This window comes from Astyanax mexicanus, chromosome 14 (genome assembly GCF_023375975.1).
Source record: "Astyanax mexicanus isolate ESR-SI-001 chromosome 14, AstMex3_surface, whole genome shotgun sequence".
Taxonomy (NCBI): Eukaryota; Metazoa; Chordata; class Actinopteri; order Characiformes; family Acestrorhamphidae; genus Astyanax; species Astyanax mexicanus.
The window spans coordinates 25,057,104-25,076,196 of record NC_064421.1 but is presented as its reverse complement, the minus strand read 5'-3'; the positions used below and the strand labels follow the sequence as shown (position 1 = coordinate 25,076,196).

Here is a 19,093-nt window from a genome sequence, read left to right as displayed (position 1 = left end):
TTGCTAATTTCCTTAATTTCTCTTATGTTTAATGTTTTTTCTTATTTCTGTGACTGGGGATCATCTAGGGACAGTTATTTCAGCGTGCTGTGCAGGATTAAGTTTATTATTAGCAGAGGGGCCTTCAATTATCACGTCTCCGCATACTTTGTCAACAGGCTTTTAATAAGGACGAGGCGTAGAAGGCCAAGAGTTGTCCTTCTAAAAACCGCTTTATTTACAAAGGCGAGAAGCAGCAAATTACTTAGGTGGGAGTACCGGGGGCACGTGCATTGTTTTGTATTGCCTATTAATGTAAAGATGTTAAACAAAGATATTAAACCATGACCTGCAGGTCGACAAAAAGCCCTCATTCTACACAGCAACCAGTCCATGGGTATGTGAGCAGCATGCTTAATTTGCGGCTCCACTCTAGAATAGCGATGTTGTTAGATGATTCTATTGGCTTTAATCAGTGGAGTAATCCCACTCGAGGGATGCCAAGCCTCTCTGTAGAGCCGTTATCATCCTCCACATGGAGCCTGCTGATTTAGCAGAATATCAGCACCTCCCCACCTCTGAAAGATCATCAGATTAAAAAAGAAATACATAAAATCATTTATCGAATGTGCCACAGTGAAGCCCACTCAAGACCTTTGCTTCTTAATAATTAATTCCTGCAATTAGGCAACTTGCTATGCGCCGAGCGTTAGAACTCATGCAATATTCATAGCTATTCATAATTATGCAATACTTTCCTTAGCATATAAGTTCTCTCCGCACCGGGGCTGTCAATATGAAGATATTTTTATTTGCTTTGTATCACTTCTTCTATCATTTCTTCTTTATTCCGTCAGTGAGTGACTGAGAAGAAGAAAAAGAAGACTGTGTGTTTTCTGAATGCACCGTGTCTCTCCTCTTCCATGTACTCCCTTATAATTCCTGTGGAAGAAAAGAAACACGCACACATTTGACATACATTCCAATCTACAGCTGCTGAAATATTATTAAAGCACATGAAACACAACAAAGGCCCACCTTGTACCGCTGAAAAAGAAACGTCCGTCTCGAAAGTCTGCAAACAGAAGAGAAAGGAATGGCATCAAGATTAGAGTGTGGCGGAGATATGGTCTGTGTGCAATGTGCATTGTGTGATAAATTATACATTATCCCAGCATGGGAAAAGTCTGCGAGCTCTTGATGGATCCCCAAGCAAATAGGGGGGGCGCTGCTACAGTGGACACGCTGGACAAGTTTGGCTTTAATCTTGAGATGCGCTTCAAAGCTGGCTTCGAACAGAGCAAACTGGCAATCAAAGCTAATGTGTAACTGGGCAGTGGTAACTTCACAAGGCCCATCATCAGAACAGCAGCTGAGATCACACAGAGGCAGCTGTCTCCACAATCTGCTAGGGCTGATCCCCAGCACAAGGTCTACACTGCAGAACCGTATTCTCTCCGAGTCAAAAGCTATGGCTGGAGGGAGACGTTCTGAAGGCCTTTAATCAACTCCTCCAGGATTTTACAGGGAATAGGTTAGGTGAGTATTGGCAAAACCAATTGGTCGTGGCATGGGTTTTGTTTTCTGCAGGTTTTTCATACACATGTTTGGTTATGTATTTACAATGTATACTTTCACTATAGCTAACATAAGAATAACAAGAATAAAATGTGTGTTCATGTTTTGCATGTGCTTGTTTTCCTTCATATAATTGAGTGCCTAAAGATGGAAGGAACGGTCTGCTATGTATAAGAAAATTTGTTGTTATCTTAAGGACTTTTAAAAAAAATTCATTTTTATGTTTTAGTGTATATTTAATATGTTAACTGTTTCTGAATGTAGGGAAAGTTGTAGGGAGGTTTGTTTTGGATTATTCTTTGTTTGTTTAGTGGAGGTAGTTTCACGGAGGGAGGGAGGGATGGATGGATGGATGGATAGATAGATACTTTATTCATCCCGAAGGCATCCAGCAGCAACAACACAATACAATAAGAAACATATTCAAACATAAAAAACAGAATAAAAGAATATATATATATATATATGTATATATATATATATATATATATACATATATATATATATCATAGACAGTATATAGCTGGACAGAGCATCGTCTCTCAAAAAGTGAAGCCACCACAGGTCGGGCGCCCCCTGCTGTTCGGCTGCAGAAAGCTGTGTAACTCCACCCATTCCCATAGGTTTCAATGGCAAAACAGACAACTTTTAATCACGTTTTTTTCTAATATGCTGTAATTCTACCTCCATTATTTAAACGCAGCAGCTAGTATAACCTCTGCTTATATTGTCAAATTTTTATATTCTCACAGAATTCGTTTTTTAAAACGTTATTTAGCTCTATTCAAAAAAGGTGTGGTTATGGTAAAAGGGCTGGTTATGGGCGGGACCAATAACAGACCGTCAGCTCTGCTCCGCTTCGCTCTGCAGCCTGTGACCACGAGGCAGCAGTAGAATGAGTAGGAGCTCTCCACAGTCTTTCTCCCTCCTCTGGTCTCTACTGCGCAGACTCTGGTCTCAGAATCGCCAAAATGGCGGAAGATTTTGGCTTCATTTTCATTGAAAAATGAAATTAAATAATTAACAGAGCAAAGTGCAAGGTGCAATGACATTGATCATGAAAGTGACTGATGTGCCATATAAATATAAATATAAATATGCATACGTAACAAATATAGTTCTGAAAAGTGAATATGTGAATACCCAATCATGAGTAAAATGTACTTAAATGTAAGTGAGGTTGGGGAAGTGATAGTGTAAAGAATTAAGAATTAAGTGGTTAAATAATGAGAGAGTCGTTGATGTTGGGATAAGGGTCTCCACCATTAGAGAGCTGCCATTTTAAGAGAGAATCACTGCTTGCTTGTTGCCTTGTTGCTTGTTACTTTTTAAAAGTAACAATGCCATCACTGCTTATTTTATAGTTTTCAATTCTAAGCCTCTTATCCTGTACCTGTCAATTGTATGCATGTTTTTTTCTGTTTCTCATAGATATTTTATTTTGTAGTTGTGAGAAAGTAAGAGAAACATTCAGGAAATAATAATAATATACCATAGTAAATTAAAATGAACACTGTGGAGTAAATACATTTAAAGTAGCACTGTCTAGAGTTGCAAATATAAAAATAGTTATTTTAAATAAACACTAAAGACATTTTAGACATTAGAAATTTTGCATGGTGCAGCAACTCAATTATGCCAGTTTTTAAATCCCTACTCTGTGTGTGGATAGAATGAGGAGAAAACCTTTATCTGACTCAAAATCAGGTATTTGTAGAATGTGTGGATCTGATGTATCTCATGGAGGAAGCAGAGTAAAGAATTTTAAAACCACTAACTGGATAACCCTCTCAAGAGTTCATCACTGAGCCCAGTACAGTGAGAACAAGTGGAACTAGTGAAGATAGCTAACAAAACATAGATAAACAATGCAGTTATACACAGAAATTCACAGACTCTCACGGCTGCTGCTGCTCAGAGCTTGACAAGGTCCTAAATGTGCTTTATTCCAAAAAGTGAACTACATTACCAAGGAGCCCTGGCAAATGGCTGATTGAGCTAAAAGATGAGATGAGAAGCAATAGGTATCGGCCCCAAAAACACAGATCAGCCAACTCTATCAACGCTATATGTTGAATTATAGTCATTTAACATTGTATTAATTGTAGATACAGTGTTAATTCATATCACACCACACAAACCACTAAGCCAAACAGTGATGAATCTCAGAACTCAAGTTCCCCGACAGTGTCATAAATACAACAGACTGTCATGCAGTATTTATGATACAATAAATGTTATTTTCTACAGCCTTTAGATGTGAGGATTTGTACCCTTCAGAACTGAAAAATCAGAAGAATTTCTGAAATTCAGTTTAAAGACTTCAAACACAAAGTGATTCCTTTGTATTTGATGGAAACAATAAAAAATAAATATTCTTACCTCTTTTGCATTTAGGATGGGTGTTACTGCTTCCTATTGTCTGTAATGAACACACACAGCTTAATTAAAACATAAATTAACATTTTCATTCTATAGATAATACACTGGAATGCCAACAGTCATGGAATATCAGTACATACATTGATAATGCATTGTTTTCTAAAGGGATGGCATGGTAATGCCCACACCTGAATAAGATGTGAGTTGTTATCTTGTTATCTAAGTGGTGAGCACCAGATAGTATATTCATTGGTCTGAACATGACTTGACAGACTGCTACGTTGTGCTGTGCACATGCTCTACAATTCTCCAGCCTTTCATCATGAAAGGGGGGGGGGGGGTCTTTTTTGAGTCATAATGGCACAAGAACTAATTAAGCCTAGTCGTATATTAGATTTTCCTTTTTGTGGAAAAACACTATTCAAAATGCAGTTTCGTCAAAGACTAGGCATAATAGTGTCTATAGCCACGTCTGGGCAAGTTGTAACTTACCTGCAATTTCACAAACCCAGCAGGTAGTTAGCTAGATTGCTAGATTTCTTGGCTAATGCTAGCTAGCTAGACAGTAAATCTGTACTAAACAGTAAATAATGGTAGCTAGCAAGCTATAGTTTAAACGACTTACAATAATCTGCCTTGCTGAGTAGATGTTATAATAAATAAATTTGTTAGCTAGCTAGCTAGGTTAGCTAACGTAACTACTTTATTTCAGTGAGGAATGTTTTAGCTAGGAAGCTAAAGGTAGCTAAAAGCCCAGAGCTAACTATATTCAGCTAGCTAGTTATGTTATGTTTTTACATAAATAAAATTGACACCATGTCCCATCAGGTGCTCCGCAGTTTATAGATACAAAAATTACAAATACAAAAAAAATCTTAAATTTGGGCAATCTTGTCAAAAATTCGGTTGAAAATCTAATTAAATTAAAGATAAAACATCAAACATTTTAAAGTAACACTATATACCATTTTCATGTTCTAATAACTTCTTGATAATCATTTTCATGCTCCAGTGAATTGTAAAAGAAAGAACAGTGTCAGCACCATGCTAACTTCGCTATGTAACTTTGGCAAAACATAATATTAGCAAGAGCTTCTCTATATTACGTGCTTGGGATCATATTTGTGTAAAGTCCTGTAATATTACTCTACTGCAGCAGCCTGTAATATTGCACAAAGTGAGCAGAGTGCCCTGGCCCCAATCAAAACCCCAAAAAGAAACACGGATGGAAGAAATCACTCCAGGGATCTTTCTGTCTGCCAAAGCAAGGTTGATATGCAGTCAGTTTATAATGTGTAACAAAAACTATCTAGGGATATGGAAATGTACAGGGGTTGGACAATAAAAAACTGAAACACCTGGTTTTAGACCACAATAATTTATTGTCCCGACAGGCAATTCTGGTGGAAACAGGAAAGTTGAGGTGCACATTGAATTCTGCTGTGATTTGGGCAGCCGTGGTTTTATGTTTTTTGGATACAATCCACAGTTAATCCTGTTGGATGTGGTTTGTCCTTCTTGGTGGTATGCTGACGTTACTCTGGATATCGTGGCTCTTGATACATCACAAAGACTTTCTTGCTGTCTTGGTCCCAGATGCGCCAGCAAGATGTGCACCAACAATTTGTCCTCTTTTGAACTCTGGTATGTCACACATAATGTTGTGTGCATTGCAATATTTTGAGCAAAACTGAGCTCTTACCCTGCTAATTGAACCTTCACTCTGCTCTTACTGGTGCAATGTGCAATTAATGAAGATTGGCCACCAGGCTGCTCCAATTTAGCCATGAAACCTCCCACACTAAAATGACAGGTGTTTCAGTTTCATTGTCAAACCCCTGTATGTTTACATTGAGATTTTTTTTCTGTAGTTTTTGGTAGACATGCAGTGTTTTGTTAGTGATGCAATGTTTTGCTATAGTGACAGTAACCTTTTTTATCGTTATTAACAGGGAATATACATCCTGTACTCGTTTGATAAGAGACAGACAGAGAACAAACTGTCCAGGATGCACAATAATGCGCGTCAAATATGCCACAACAGCAGGGTTCTCAGTAGACAGGAGCTAAGTCCACAAATTGCATACGTTGTCCCTTCCGGGTGCGTGACTGCCCTAAAGTCCATCCAATCGAGCCGAGATACGGAGGAGGTGGACGAGGGAAATATGGCTAATGGCGGTGCTGGAATACAAAACTCAAGAGATCAGTAGCAGCACGCTCCGAGCTTTTACAGACAGGACAGAGCTCAGTGGGGGCTGGGATTGTTTTGGCATACATCATGGGCCTGAGATTAGAGTGGTAATGTCCACCCAGGAGGCCAGGACTGCCTCACTTAGGTTACCTTGCGGAATTCACCGCGGACAATAGCCACAAGCCGAGCTGACATCCTCCTCCGCTACCTCTGCGCTTCATAACCTGTTAGGAATAAATTGCTGATACGAGATGCAAGGCACACCGCATTGCAATGCCTTGCACCATCATGAAGGGGAAGAGGTCTGCTGGTTGCAAGATCTGAGCTCAGAAATGCTCTTTAATTAGGAAATCCACTGTTTCTCAAGCTGTCTGATTTGTCGATACACAGAGACAGAATAAACGGAGAAGAGCTGTTTTTTGTGTTCATGTCTTATGAAGTGTTTTCACCACATAAGCCCTAACAGATTTACCCTTACTGTGGCGATAGCTGTAGCAGGGTCTGAGAGAAAGAGCTGAGATGAATGTGTCCTCTGGACATACACAGGTGCATTTAATACAGGGCAAAGACATCTGAGATCGAGGAGGAACCCAGATGGTATCTATAATGAATGGAAGCTCTCCAAGATTTTACCCAGTGGATGAGGCTCTGGTGACATGTGAAGGAAATTGGTAGCGCAGAGTGTATTAGTGGTCTCTTTATAGCGCTGTGCCAGGAACACAGCCTATGATGTTACGCAGCTTTTATGAACCTACTCTTGAAAAACTTTGACATCCGTGACCGTACTCCACGCGGCTCGGAGGACGCCTCCACCCCTTTAGTGCCCTGCAAACATAAATCACAGAGTCTCATTCTTTGATGTAATTACATTTCGATGAAGCACATTCCTCATTCAGCCAGTTAACTGGTCAGCGTCCACCTTAAAATGAGTCTAATCTGATGTTCTGTACACTCCAAATAAAGTGAAACACTTTTATCAGGGTAATAAATTATTATTGATAGATGAATAATAATTTTGACCCAAGCATATAACATATTGCAATCATAAGGTGGATCTGTGGATCTAACATTTTATACAACTGGGTTAAAATACAGTATATTATATAATACTTTAATACTATAATACTTTGCTTGGAGCATGTTATAATACATGTTATAATTCATTAATAATGCATACCAATCTTGTCTTAAGAGGCAGACATTTTTGTCAAATTTCTGCCTGAAATGACACACCTCCCTTCTATTCTAATTCTTCAAGCATTACATATAAAATGTTTTATGTTTGAAAAAAAAAAACATTACTGAAAATTCTCATTTCAATTATAATAGAAAATATTTTGATCACCGGTTCGAATCCCGTTCATGCAGCTTGCCATCAGTTGCCAGAGCCCTGAGAGAGCACAACTGGCCTTGCTCTCTCTGGGTGGGAAGTAATGCTCTTTTTTCTCATTACTCCTAGGGTGATCTCGATCAGCACAAGGCGTCTGTGAGCTGATGTACTGGAACCGAGTTGCTGCGCTTTCCTCTGAGTGCACTTTGATACTACAATGCTGTCACTTTGCTTGGAGCACATTATAATTAATTAATTATGCATACAAAAAATTGTTTATGTAATGTAATGTCTCGGTAAGGCATTTTATTAAATGCTTATAATTTGTTAAAATGTACAATAAAGGTTTTAGAGAGTCTGAAAGACATCAATCAAGACTACACTAATAAAAGTTCCTGGGTATAGTCCCCTCACATCAGACCTACATGTTTAACATGATTCAGTGCACACTACCGGTTCATATTTTAGAACACCCCCATTTTTCTCTTTCTTTTTTGCCAATTTTAAGCTCTTCAGGTCTAGTCAGTTACTAGAAATGGTACAAAATCCAGTGTACAAAATTTTGCCATAAACTGCCAGGGCCTTTGTTGAAAAACAAATCAACTAAAAACTGAAAAGGTTACTGATAGAACTGTGAAAAAAACTGTCTGTAATGTGTCTGTAAGGCATTTTATTAAACGCTTATAGTGCCTTAAAAATGCATTACAATGTGTAATGAATGTGTTCAGATACACATATATATATATACAGCTCTGGACAAAAATAAGAGACCACTTAAAAATGGTGAGTTCCCTTGATTTTACCAAACTGAAAACCTCTGGAATATAATCAAGAGGAAGATGAATGATCACAAGCCATCAAACCAAGCTGAACTGCTTGAGTTTTTGCACCAGGAGTGGCATAAAGTTATCCAAAAGCAGCGTGTAAGACTGGTGGAGGAGGACATGACAAGATGCATGAAAACTGTAATTAAAAACCAGGGTTATTCCACCAAATATTGATTTCCGAACTCTTAAATCTTTATGAATATGAACTTGTTTCCTTTGCATTATTTGAGGTCTGAAAGTTCTGCATCTTTTTTTTTTTTTTCTGCAAATAAATAGCAACAAAAACATGGCAACACCTTTAGCTCATCTTAACACTGGACTAAGTCTCAGGTTTAGCAGTGAAAAGAAGAATTAGAGGTCTGACAGGTGAAGTACAGTAATAAAGTCAATGCTAAGATGAGAAAATAGAAAAGCAGCAGTACTGTTACTGAACAACTCAAACTTAGGGGTATTCTAGAGTCATTTAGATTCACATTTAGGGCATTTAGCAAGTTGTTTGCTGTTTTAAAATATCCTAGAGGCTAGATTCAAAAGATGCATCAAACTAAATGGTGCTAAATAAAATCCTGCAAAAGTACCAATAACAAAAGTGCTAAAGAGTGCCAACCAAGGGCTATAAAAGCTAATGTGATTTAAGCAAGAGAAAAACACACCGGCCTCAGAACCTGCTCTAGCACTGACGAGTCTATGGAACATGAAGCAGAGATAGATGGGCTATGTTTTCTTAAGTGGTTCGATGGTCCAATGAGGAAATCCTGTGCATCTCAGCCTGATTAATGACTTTTCTCTCCTTAATAAACAGTAATTGAATGGTAGGCAGCAGAAAGCCTATCTGCTGTGTGCTTGTGTGTGTGTGTTGGGGGGGCTGGGGGGGAGTTGTGTGCAGCAGCCACAGCCCGTGGCACAGTCTGGGGTTGATTATAGTTGACCTTGCGTGTGAAACAGCTAGCCTAAGCTGGGAAACTGTAGCCAGAAAGAACAGAAGATAAATGAGCAGATATTGTATTGGCAGAGAAAAGGAGGATCAATGAGGCAATCAATATGTATTTGATTTTTTTTTATCGCAAAACTGGGCATGGGGGGAGGGAGACGATTGATCAAACGCATGTGGACACATTGGCATATCTAACAATATTAATTAAGAAAAACTGCTTAGCTGACTCGTTGACGAATTGGCTTGTATCATTAAAATCAAAAAGAAAGATTGTTACAGAGAAAATGTACATAAACCTGAACAGAAATACATCTTGTAGTAAACTTTACTATGATGTATTAGTTCCCTCTCTCTCTCTCTCTCGATTTCCCTCCTTTCCTCACTCCCTCGCTCCCTCCCTCTCTTTCTTCATGTACATCATGTACAGCAATTTATTTACTGGACTGATGAGTTTTACCGCAAGAAGAGGTTGAGGTTTCTGAATTATAGCTGCGTATGGACTATTTCCATGAAGGTGGGTTTTAGTGCTTCAATATTAACCCTGTTAATGCAACTCAAGCTGGGTATTTTTTAAGCAGATGGCCTGTTCTGACGAGAGCACAATCATATAATTGAATCTGGTCATCAATAAAGAGCATAGGGTGTCTCTTTGATAAGACAGCAGTGAAAAGCAATATCACTCAAACTTGCTTCAGACATGACGTAATGTTATTTTTTTCCCTTACTATAGCTAAAATACCCTCACTGAGGAATTTATTAAAAAGACCTGGGCACCTACACTTTAATTAATGTGACAGCTGGGAAATTCAAAAGCAATGCAGAACGGTAATGTAACCTCAGTTACAAAAAAGTTGGTGATAATCCTGTGTAACAATACAATAATCTGCAAATCTCAAAGACCCCTTATTTATATTTATTTATATATTTATCACAATGGAACACAGAACAAAATCATGTCTGTTTTTAATGCATCACTAGCATTCAATAATAAGCATCTGTCTTGTCCCTTGGGTACAGAGATTTCGCTAGATTGGCTGATTTCTTTGCAGAAATATTATGTAGTATAATCTGTTTTTAACAACCTTGTGAACCTATGCCCATCTCTAAAATGCAAAGTACAAATTAATTGTACTTTTTTGTTGTTGCTGGAAGAAAGCAACATATTTTTTGAGATGCGCTGGTGCCATTAATTTTTAAATGAGTACTGTATTTTTCTGCACTATAAGGCGCACCGATTTATAAGACGCACTATCAAAAAAGTCTATTTTCTGGTCTATTTTCATACATAAGGCGCACTGAATTATAAGGCGTATTTTAAGAGACACTATAAAGAACTTTTAATTCAGCAGGTCTCGCCGCTGGGTGGTGGTGGTGGGGTAGCTAACTGAGTTAAGTAAAGCTAAGCTAAGTAAACAAAACTGTAATAAAAAAACTTTCTTTTAAAGCACTTTAGCACTTTAAGTCTTCACAGATTTTTCTTCTAAAAACTGTTTTTTGGAGTAAGTAAAACGATTTTGTTTAAGTACAGTAAGCTTTGATTACCGAATTTCTCCAGCACTAGACTGGAGAATTAGCATTGGCATTAGCGGCTAAGCGCTCTAGTAGTGCTAGCAGGGGATAGGAGCAGGCTACAGCCCGATAATACTCCCCTCTGAACGAGTAAATAGCTGTTAGCGGAGAACGCTAATGCTACTCCAGCCCCAGTGCTGAACTGACAATTTTTGGGGAAAAATACAGTATATGTTTTTCATTAAAATAGTAAAATATTGCAATTTCAACATGTGATATTATATATTTTCCTTTTTTTTTTTTTACATTTCTTTTTACGTTTTTACACATGTATTCAAATTTATCCGAGTTTTACAACTCGGATTCAAATTTATGACAATTCATCCTAATACATCATAAGTTCAGTGTTATCCAGTGGCTTTTCCCTCCCAGTCACCAGATCTGAATCCCAAAGAAGACGAGTAGACCAGGAGATTCACATCACGGAAGACTCCTGAAAAATGCTCCGGGAATGGATGATGAAATCATGTCAGCACGGACAAGAATCTCAAAGAAATGTGTCCAACATGCTGTGGAATCCATACCACCAACATCAAAAGCAAGAACAAACGTGGAAGCCTTGAGACATGGTTCTATTTTTGCTACACAATAAATAAACGATGGACCATTTTTTGATGAAGAATCCATACCACCAAAAATGTAAAGTATTAGGTCTTCTTGGAGAAGAAATGGAGGCTCTACTTAGTAGTCTATTATAGTCTTAGTGCGAAACTGTTGGAGAGAGGACAGTTTGAGATCTCTGTTGTTGTCTGTTGAAAGCTCAATGTTAAAAGCATTGCTTGTTCATTAAATAACAAGATATAATGTTTGTTTAGTTCATTGAGTACAACTACATCAACCCCCCTAAGAATGAAACTTGGTGGGTAGTTGTGCCTTTCAACTTTCATAAAATGATGCAGAATGGCAGCAAAGCACTTGAGTGATGATGAGTACTGCTTTTGTCTTGGTGGAGACAACCAACAAGACGGTGTGTGTGTGTGTGTGTGGAGGAACGGTGGTCAGTGACGAGATGTCTGGTTTGTTGTCATAAATCACATGTCAAGAAGGCCTGGTGTGGGGTGCAATTTTATATGATGCAACATCACCTTTGGCCTTCATTTCAGGCATTTTGACAGCCCAACCTTAAACTGAGGAGTACAACCACACTTAAAAAATGATGAGTAAATTTTACTTTAAAAAAGTTTTGCAACTTCCTGCATTTGCTTTGTTTAAGTAAATTTAATTTCAGATAAATTTAAGTAACTTCAACTCGGATTCAAGACTTAATTGTTACATAGAGTAAATGAGTGAACTGATCTTCAGTCAATCCTTTCTTTTAGTATACTTTACTTCATTTATTTTTGCTGAATCAAGCCTTTACAAAACTTTTTTCAAAACTTTACTTAATTCCTGCATACAATATTACCTAAATAAAATTACTTAATTTATACAATATTACTCAAATAATTCATGATATTTAATATATTATATTTCCTGAAATTTAAAAATGTTTAGTTAAAACACACATTCAAATATTTACATAATCTCAAAGATTTATTTTGTAAACAGACCAAGTCTCACATGGATGGCATGTAATACATTCTTTTTAGTATACTTAAAAGAATGTATTACATGCCATCCATGTGTTGAGACAGTGTAATATGTGTGTTTTAGTTAAAAATATTTAAATTTCAGGAATTATAATATATTATGTATCATAAATAATTTGAGTAATACTGTATAAATTAAGTATTTGTAATTAGATAATATTGTATGCAGAAATTAAGTAAAGTTTAGTAAAAGAACGGATATTTAAGTCTTGAAACCGAGTTTAAGTTACTTAAATTTATCTGAAATTAAATTTACTTAAAAAAAGCAAATGCAAAAAGTTGTGAAACTTTTTTTAAGCAAATTTTACTCATAATGTTTCTTCACTGCAGTGTTGCTATTCTGATGCGCTATTCCACTAGGATAATGCTTGTCTATTTACTGCTGCTGTTGTCTCAAGAGCTTGCCTTGAACACTCTATGATGCTATGTGATGGCCAGCCATTCCACCAGACATACAGTATCTTGTGCTGCCTCATCATCTTTGGCCTTCATTACAGGCATTATGACTGCCTAACATTACACTAAGGAACCTTTTCTAAAAGGAGACTTTAATGCGTTCTGATTGGACACACTATGAACACTCCACTCCACCTATCGCATATAGGGCTGGGTAGCGTTAAAACGTTTTTGATACCAGTCCCACTACGGTACCTTGAATTCTGTACCAACACGCAAACTATACTTTTTTGAATACCTTTTTTTCTAAATTGCAGCCAAAAAAATACAAAAAAGCAATAATTATTCTCACACATCGAATTTATTTAACAAACGACTTTACTAATCTCATTCTTATATTGTCATTCTTATACTATCTTGTTGGAACAAATAATGAGCATGATTGTGGCACTTTATTAAGAACAAAAATAACAGCACTAATTAAACTGCTTAAACTATAAATATTTTTCTCCTAAGCATATTACTAGATGCATTTAAGTCCTCTTTAAGGAATATCAGCATTAGATTGGCAAATTTAGATTATATTAGTGGTTTCAATCGCTTAAAAATGAATTAAAATCATGATTTTTTTTAATGCTGGAATTTCCCAGTAATATTGTAAGGGAGACAGTAATAAAAGGTAGTGTGCATTAGGTCTGGCAGACTAGATCATTTTGTGCTGTATTATAATATGAGAGAGAGAGAGGAAGACAGCGCAGGTGAGAAAGAGAGGAAGACGCCGTTAGTGAGCGAGTGGTTGAGAGATGAGACAAGAGAGGACGAGAGAGACAATGCGAGCATCTGAGAGATTTTAGAGCATCGGCGATGTGTAGATCTATTTGAATGAACCGCGTTTCTTTGCACGCTCTCTGCTTGTGTGTGCCAAGGGCGCCTTCAGGTTGTTTCACAGTATCGAAAACAGGCACCAAATTTACAGTCATATGAAAAAGTTTGGGCACTCCTATTAATCTTAACCATTTTTAGTTCTAAATATTTGGGTGTTTGCAACAGCCATTTCAGTTTGATATATCTAATAACTGATGAACACAGTAATATTTCAGGAAGCAAAAGCACGCCTCAGGCGACTCTGTTTGTGGCGTGCTTGCAGAAATGGCTTCTTTCGCATCACTCTCCCATACAGCTTCTCCTTGTGCATAGTGCGCTGTATTGTTGACTGATGCACAGTGCAGCAATGCTGCAGCTCTTTGGAGGTGGTCTGTGGATTGTCCTTGACTGTTCTCACCATTCTTCTTCTCTGCCTTTCTGATATTTTTCTTGGCCTGCCACTTCAGGGCTTAACAAGAACTGTCCCTGTGGTCTTCCATTTCCTTACTATGTTCCTCACAGTGGAAACTGACAGGTTAAATCTCTGAGACAACTTTTTGTATCCTTCCCCTGAACAACTATGTTGAACAATCTTTGTTTTTAGATCATTTGAGAGTTGTTTTGATGAGCCCATGATGCCACTCTTTTCTCATGACTGGATACACCTGGCTATGAAGTTCAAAGCTCAATGAGGTTACCAAACCAATTTTGTGCTTCAGTAAGTCAGTAAAAAGTAGTTAGGAGTATTCAAATCAATAAAATGATAAGGGTGCCCATACCTTTGCACCGGTCAAATTTTGGTTTAATGAATATTGCACATTTTCTGTTAGTACAATAAACCTCATTTCAATCCTGAAATATTACTGTGTCCATCAGTTATTAGATATATCAAACTGAAATGGCTGTTGCAAACACCCAAATATTTACAACTAAAAATAATTAAGATTAATAGGGGTGTCCAAACTTTTTCATATGACTGTGTACTTTTCGGTATCAGGACATTTCGGGCGGTGCTTTTTTTGTGTTGAATTTCGATACCCAGCCCTGATCGCATTACACCAGTAGAAATTTCTGTAACTCCATGTACGTTACACATCAGCATAATGTTACACACTACCTCTGTATGTGTAGCCCATATCAGTCTAAATTTGTAATCATTTATTCTTCCTGGTGACTGAACAGCATTGCAATCCAATACTTCCCTTAGGGTGCACCTACTTTTACAATTATTTCTTTAATTATGAGTGTGTTTGTTTAGATTGAATACATCTGTATACATGTTTTTCTTTTCCAGACCCTGAATATATGCAGTAAATTCATACATGATTTATACACTCAGATCTATCATCCACATAACTTTATTTGGGGCTATACGTTATCTCACCACGCACAGCCATAAGCAAATCTAGCCCAGTAATAACTCACAAAGATTCCAACACTAGTGGCACGATATACATATTACTGTCAAGCCCCTGAAACATAGCTCCTCACGCAGACCATACTCATGTATTATGATGCTGGATAATAAACACGGTCAGACAGGCGGAGAGTATTGTTCAGCCGATATGTGTGCATGGGGAATACATGCCTTCAACGAGAGAATATTTATTGAGCATTGCAGGGTGTGGAGCGAACATGCTTAATGGTTAATATTCCGCAGCTCCTTTGTGTGCGCCCTACTTGATTAGCACTTACATGTCTTTAGTGGATTGAATGGGGCTGAATGCCGCAGTCATCAAAAGGCCACCTCGTCTGCCACTAAATCAAATATTGTTTTGAGCAGCAATCATGAGTCTGCCAATTAGCTGTGTGAGGAGCGGGGAGAACCGCCACCATTACAAGTCTGCCATTCGCTGGATCTATAGCACCCTCTGATTTAGCCATCTCCTCATGTGACTAAATGTGATAAGTAATGAATATGACTATTGATGAGGCCTTTAACAAGGTAATAACTGTGGTCCCCAGTCAATAATTATTTCGATAAGAATATCTTTATTATGAAAATGCAGAGTACAGCATGAATCGCCTACCAAAACAGTACCCGGTGGTGCAATTGCCTTTGTCTGAAATTATAGTTTTCATTAAACACAATGCGCTCTGTTATTGATTGTTTAAATAAGACTCGATATCTCCCTTCATTTCAAAGCATTGTGAAATTTGCCTGGCGTTATATAATATTCACTGTTGTATACGTTCAATAATGTTATAATATGAGATTCATACCATTAAAAGACAGAGATTACCAGAACAGAATGGGCCCGCTATCTAAATGGGCCAATTTTCTGGGACTAGATTTTGCAACAAAAAAAAAGCAGGGCGACGTCTTCCCATAAGCACAGCCGCTGCATGTGTAGAGCAGAGCGGGAGACATGAAAGACGGCGATTAGTCTCAGGCTATATGCCGCAAATGAAATGGTAACCACCTCTATAAATTCTCAGTGCTATGAGGAGCGTACGCTATGAGTTCTGTACCTTGTGCTCTGGCTCCAGCCCAGACTCCCCTCTGGGTATGGCAAGGTGAGAGCCGCTCTCCGACTCTCCTGCAGTGGAGCCATTTACTGAAGTCTGTCAGACGAGAAAAAAAAAGACACACTTCACTCACCAACATTATAAAGCTATGCACTGCTATTTTTAACTGTAAATGACAGAACACATCAGAGTGAAGCTCAAAAGACTCCAGTCTACATAACCAGAATACTTTAAAGCTTTAAGACTAAACTCTATTACTTGATTTAAAGGAGAACTCCGGTGTAAAATGGACTTTTGCTTACTTAGCTTTGATGTTTGTCCAAACACCCTTCAGACTGGGTGATACGGGGCATATTTTGCCCCGATAAATCCCTCTTCCTCAGTTACTTTAACTTAAGATGAGGGTGCCAGGCGATTAGCTAACTATGGGATGTAAACAGTGTTTTTGTAAACTGCTTCTGCAGTTTTAAAGTTCTTACTGCCTCGTTTTAAATGTCTCCGGATTATAGCAAGGAGTTGTGGAGCTACTTTGAGCCTGGATAACGGTGGAAAAGGCAATTTATCGGGGCAAATTATGCCCCGTGTCACCCAGTCTGAAAGATGTTTGGACAAACTGTTAAAATTTCTGGGTCTCGGAACTCTGCTGGAGAACGGAGTTGTGCTATTCATCAAAGGTAAGTACTTTTTATCATGTTTTACTACACCAAAAGTCAATTTTACACCAGAGTTCTCCTTTAATAGATTACAGATACAGACTAAATGTACCTTCTCAATGACACTGAATTGGTAATAAGTTGCCATTACATTCTCATTATGAGTATAGATATCAGTTTTATACTGGCCAAAATTACTGGATCAAATATCAAAATAAATATATATACTAGTGCATCTCAAAAAATTTGGATACCATTGAAAAGTTACTTTGTTTCAGTAATTCAGTATTTCATTTAAAAATCAAGGGAGCAGAGTTTGGAGGAAGAGTGGAGAGACACACAGTCCAAGCTGCTTGAGGTCTAGTGTGAAGTTTCCACAATCAGTGATGGTTTGGAGAGACATGTCATCTGCTGGTGTTGATCCACGTTTGGTTCACTGTGTTAAGAATTTCAAAAGACATTTTGGATGAACCAGTATAGTGAACTCTACTAGTATTGGAGGACTTTAAATGTACTGCTTCTTCTGGAAATATGTTAATGATTAAGATATCAACTACCAGTGACCTTATAGGAGATGACTGAGGGTGATCTTGGAGTATTCAAGGCAGAACGTCTGAGGACTGCTCTGCGAGGGCTTTGACCTCCATTCTGTGGTCGAGGATATTTGTCTTCGACTTGTTCCTCTTCAACCGTCTTGGCTTCAGTCTGTGAGAAAAGGCAATATTTTAGGCATATTTTAATAAATCTGGTACCCAGTCTCAGGCCCTGTTTTACCGATTTCTAGCGAATCGGTCAATAGCGTAACTGGATTTAGGGCATTTTGGTGTGTCAGAAGGCACAAAAAGTATATAGCATATACTAATTCTCTTAATTAATCATGGGTGTGTTTTGGGGATAATGTAAAATAAATCAATCCCTTTAAGAGGCAGTTGACTTCTTATCTTCTTATGGATTCTTATCTTCACAGCACAACACTTTTGTGCGTCTCAGCAGAGGATACTGACCTGCACATTCACGCTGTGAAGGTATGCCAGCAGCTTATTAATATATTTTATTCATTATTCTTTTTATTTTTAAGGTTAAAAGTTGGGTTTGTGCTTTGCAGAGTGTCAGAGTGTCTTAGATGATTGACTGTTGTCTAGGTTAATTTCAGTCAGTGGCGCTCCTGTGTTTTCCTTCCTTCCAGACCACCACGCCCATCAGTGTAGATTTATTCCTAAACTCTGACACAATTTTAACGGCGCGTGTGCAAGGAGTTAAAATAGAATGTAGACGGGGTGTGAGATAGCAATGAGCATCGTGACGCACCTTGCGCAGGTTGTATAATAGGGCCCTTAGTTTAAGCCACAGTGTTTAGATCAAGTGTGCCCAAGGCACCATTAACATACATTATTGTCCAACTAGCAGAACTGAGAAGAGTTCTCAGAAAGTAAATTAAAAAGTTTAGTTAGAGTCTGCAGTAACATTTTTATAGCTGTTTAAACACCAGTAGTCACTAAACAATTACTAATAGAAGTCTAGAGTCCAGAGTGTATGCCACTAACACACACACACACACAAAAGTTACTTGACTGCAGTGTTTTAAAGAAACTTAAAGCCGAACAGTCAGGGAGAGACACTATATTAAACACACAAAACTTAAAACGTAATTAAAAAGGAAAATAATTGTGATATACCTGGTATAAAAACACTCTTAGAACAGTAGAAGAGTAAACATTCCTAAACTGCTCATTTGCATATCATAGTCTAATGATATATCAGTGTGGCAAAGGTCAGTACAGCAATTACTTTTAGCAAACAACTTATAATGCAGTTCTAGCAGTTCTAGTGTGGGTGTGTTTTGGCCTTCCTCACCTGATCTATGGGCAGATCCACCTTCATGTCACTATCGTCTTGCACTTCAGACACGCCCACGACTTCCTTCCTTTTGTCATTGGCTCGAAATACACTGTCCTCTGAAGAGAGTAATTAATCACAGTTACGCATGGGTCTGAAGATCCTGCCATTCTACACTATCTCGTCTTCCTTTTCCTGCTTTGGAGAATCTGATCAATGCCCCTGTCTGAGTGCTTATTTGTTTAGAGCTGAAACAATGCTCCGGAAAGTTCTTCATTCAGAAGTTCTTGCAGAAGAATCTCAGGCATCAGTATCATGTAGTGTTTAGGTTGTTACAGATAATGTGAAAAAGTAAGTACTGGCAAAAAAAAAAGGTACTTAAATAGCAATCAAACAAGAGATCATTCACTGAAATAGCACTTCAATATTCAATAGTCTTAATGAGGAGACACAAAAAACGGCTATTGATGCAATCATCTGACTTGAGGTAAACAGA

The 19,093-nt window shown here is 37.9% G+C and overlaps 1 protein-coding gene across 3 annotated transcripts in view; it reads right to left on the bottom strand.

The window, feature by feature from the left end:
* Positions 1-768: 768 nt before the first annotated feature.
* Positions 769-19,093, bottom strand: part of LOC103038683 (doublecortin domain-containing protein 2) — a 43,849-nt gene continuing 25,524 nt past the window's right edge. The window contains exons 8-14 of one of the 3 annotated variants that reach the window (XR_002650342.2): positions 18,616-18,716; positions 17,326-17,466; positions 16,112-16,204; positions 6,886-6,955; positions 3,940-3,979; positions 1,018-1,054; positions 769-921 (exon numbers count right to left, since the gene is read on the bottom strand). Coding sequence is in view for 2 of the 3 variants with exons in the window: in XM_022672876.2 (XP_022528597.2) it covers positions 825-921; positions 1,018-1,054; positions 3,940-3,979; positions 16,112-16,204; positions 17,326-17,466; positions 18,616-18,716 (509 nt within the window). In the remaining variant the exon portion in view is untranslated. Of the gene's footprint in view, positions 922-1,017; positions 1,055-3,939; positions 3,980-6,847; positions 6,956-16,111; positions 16,205-17,325; positions 17,467-18,615; positions 18,717-19,093 lie in introns of those variants that run through there. The other 2 variants (XM_022672876.2, XM_022672877.2) reach the window with 2 other exon arrangements.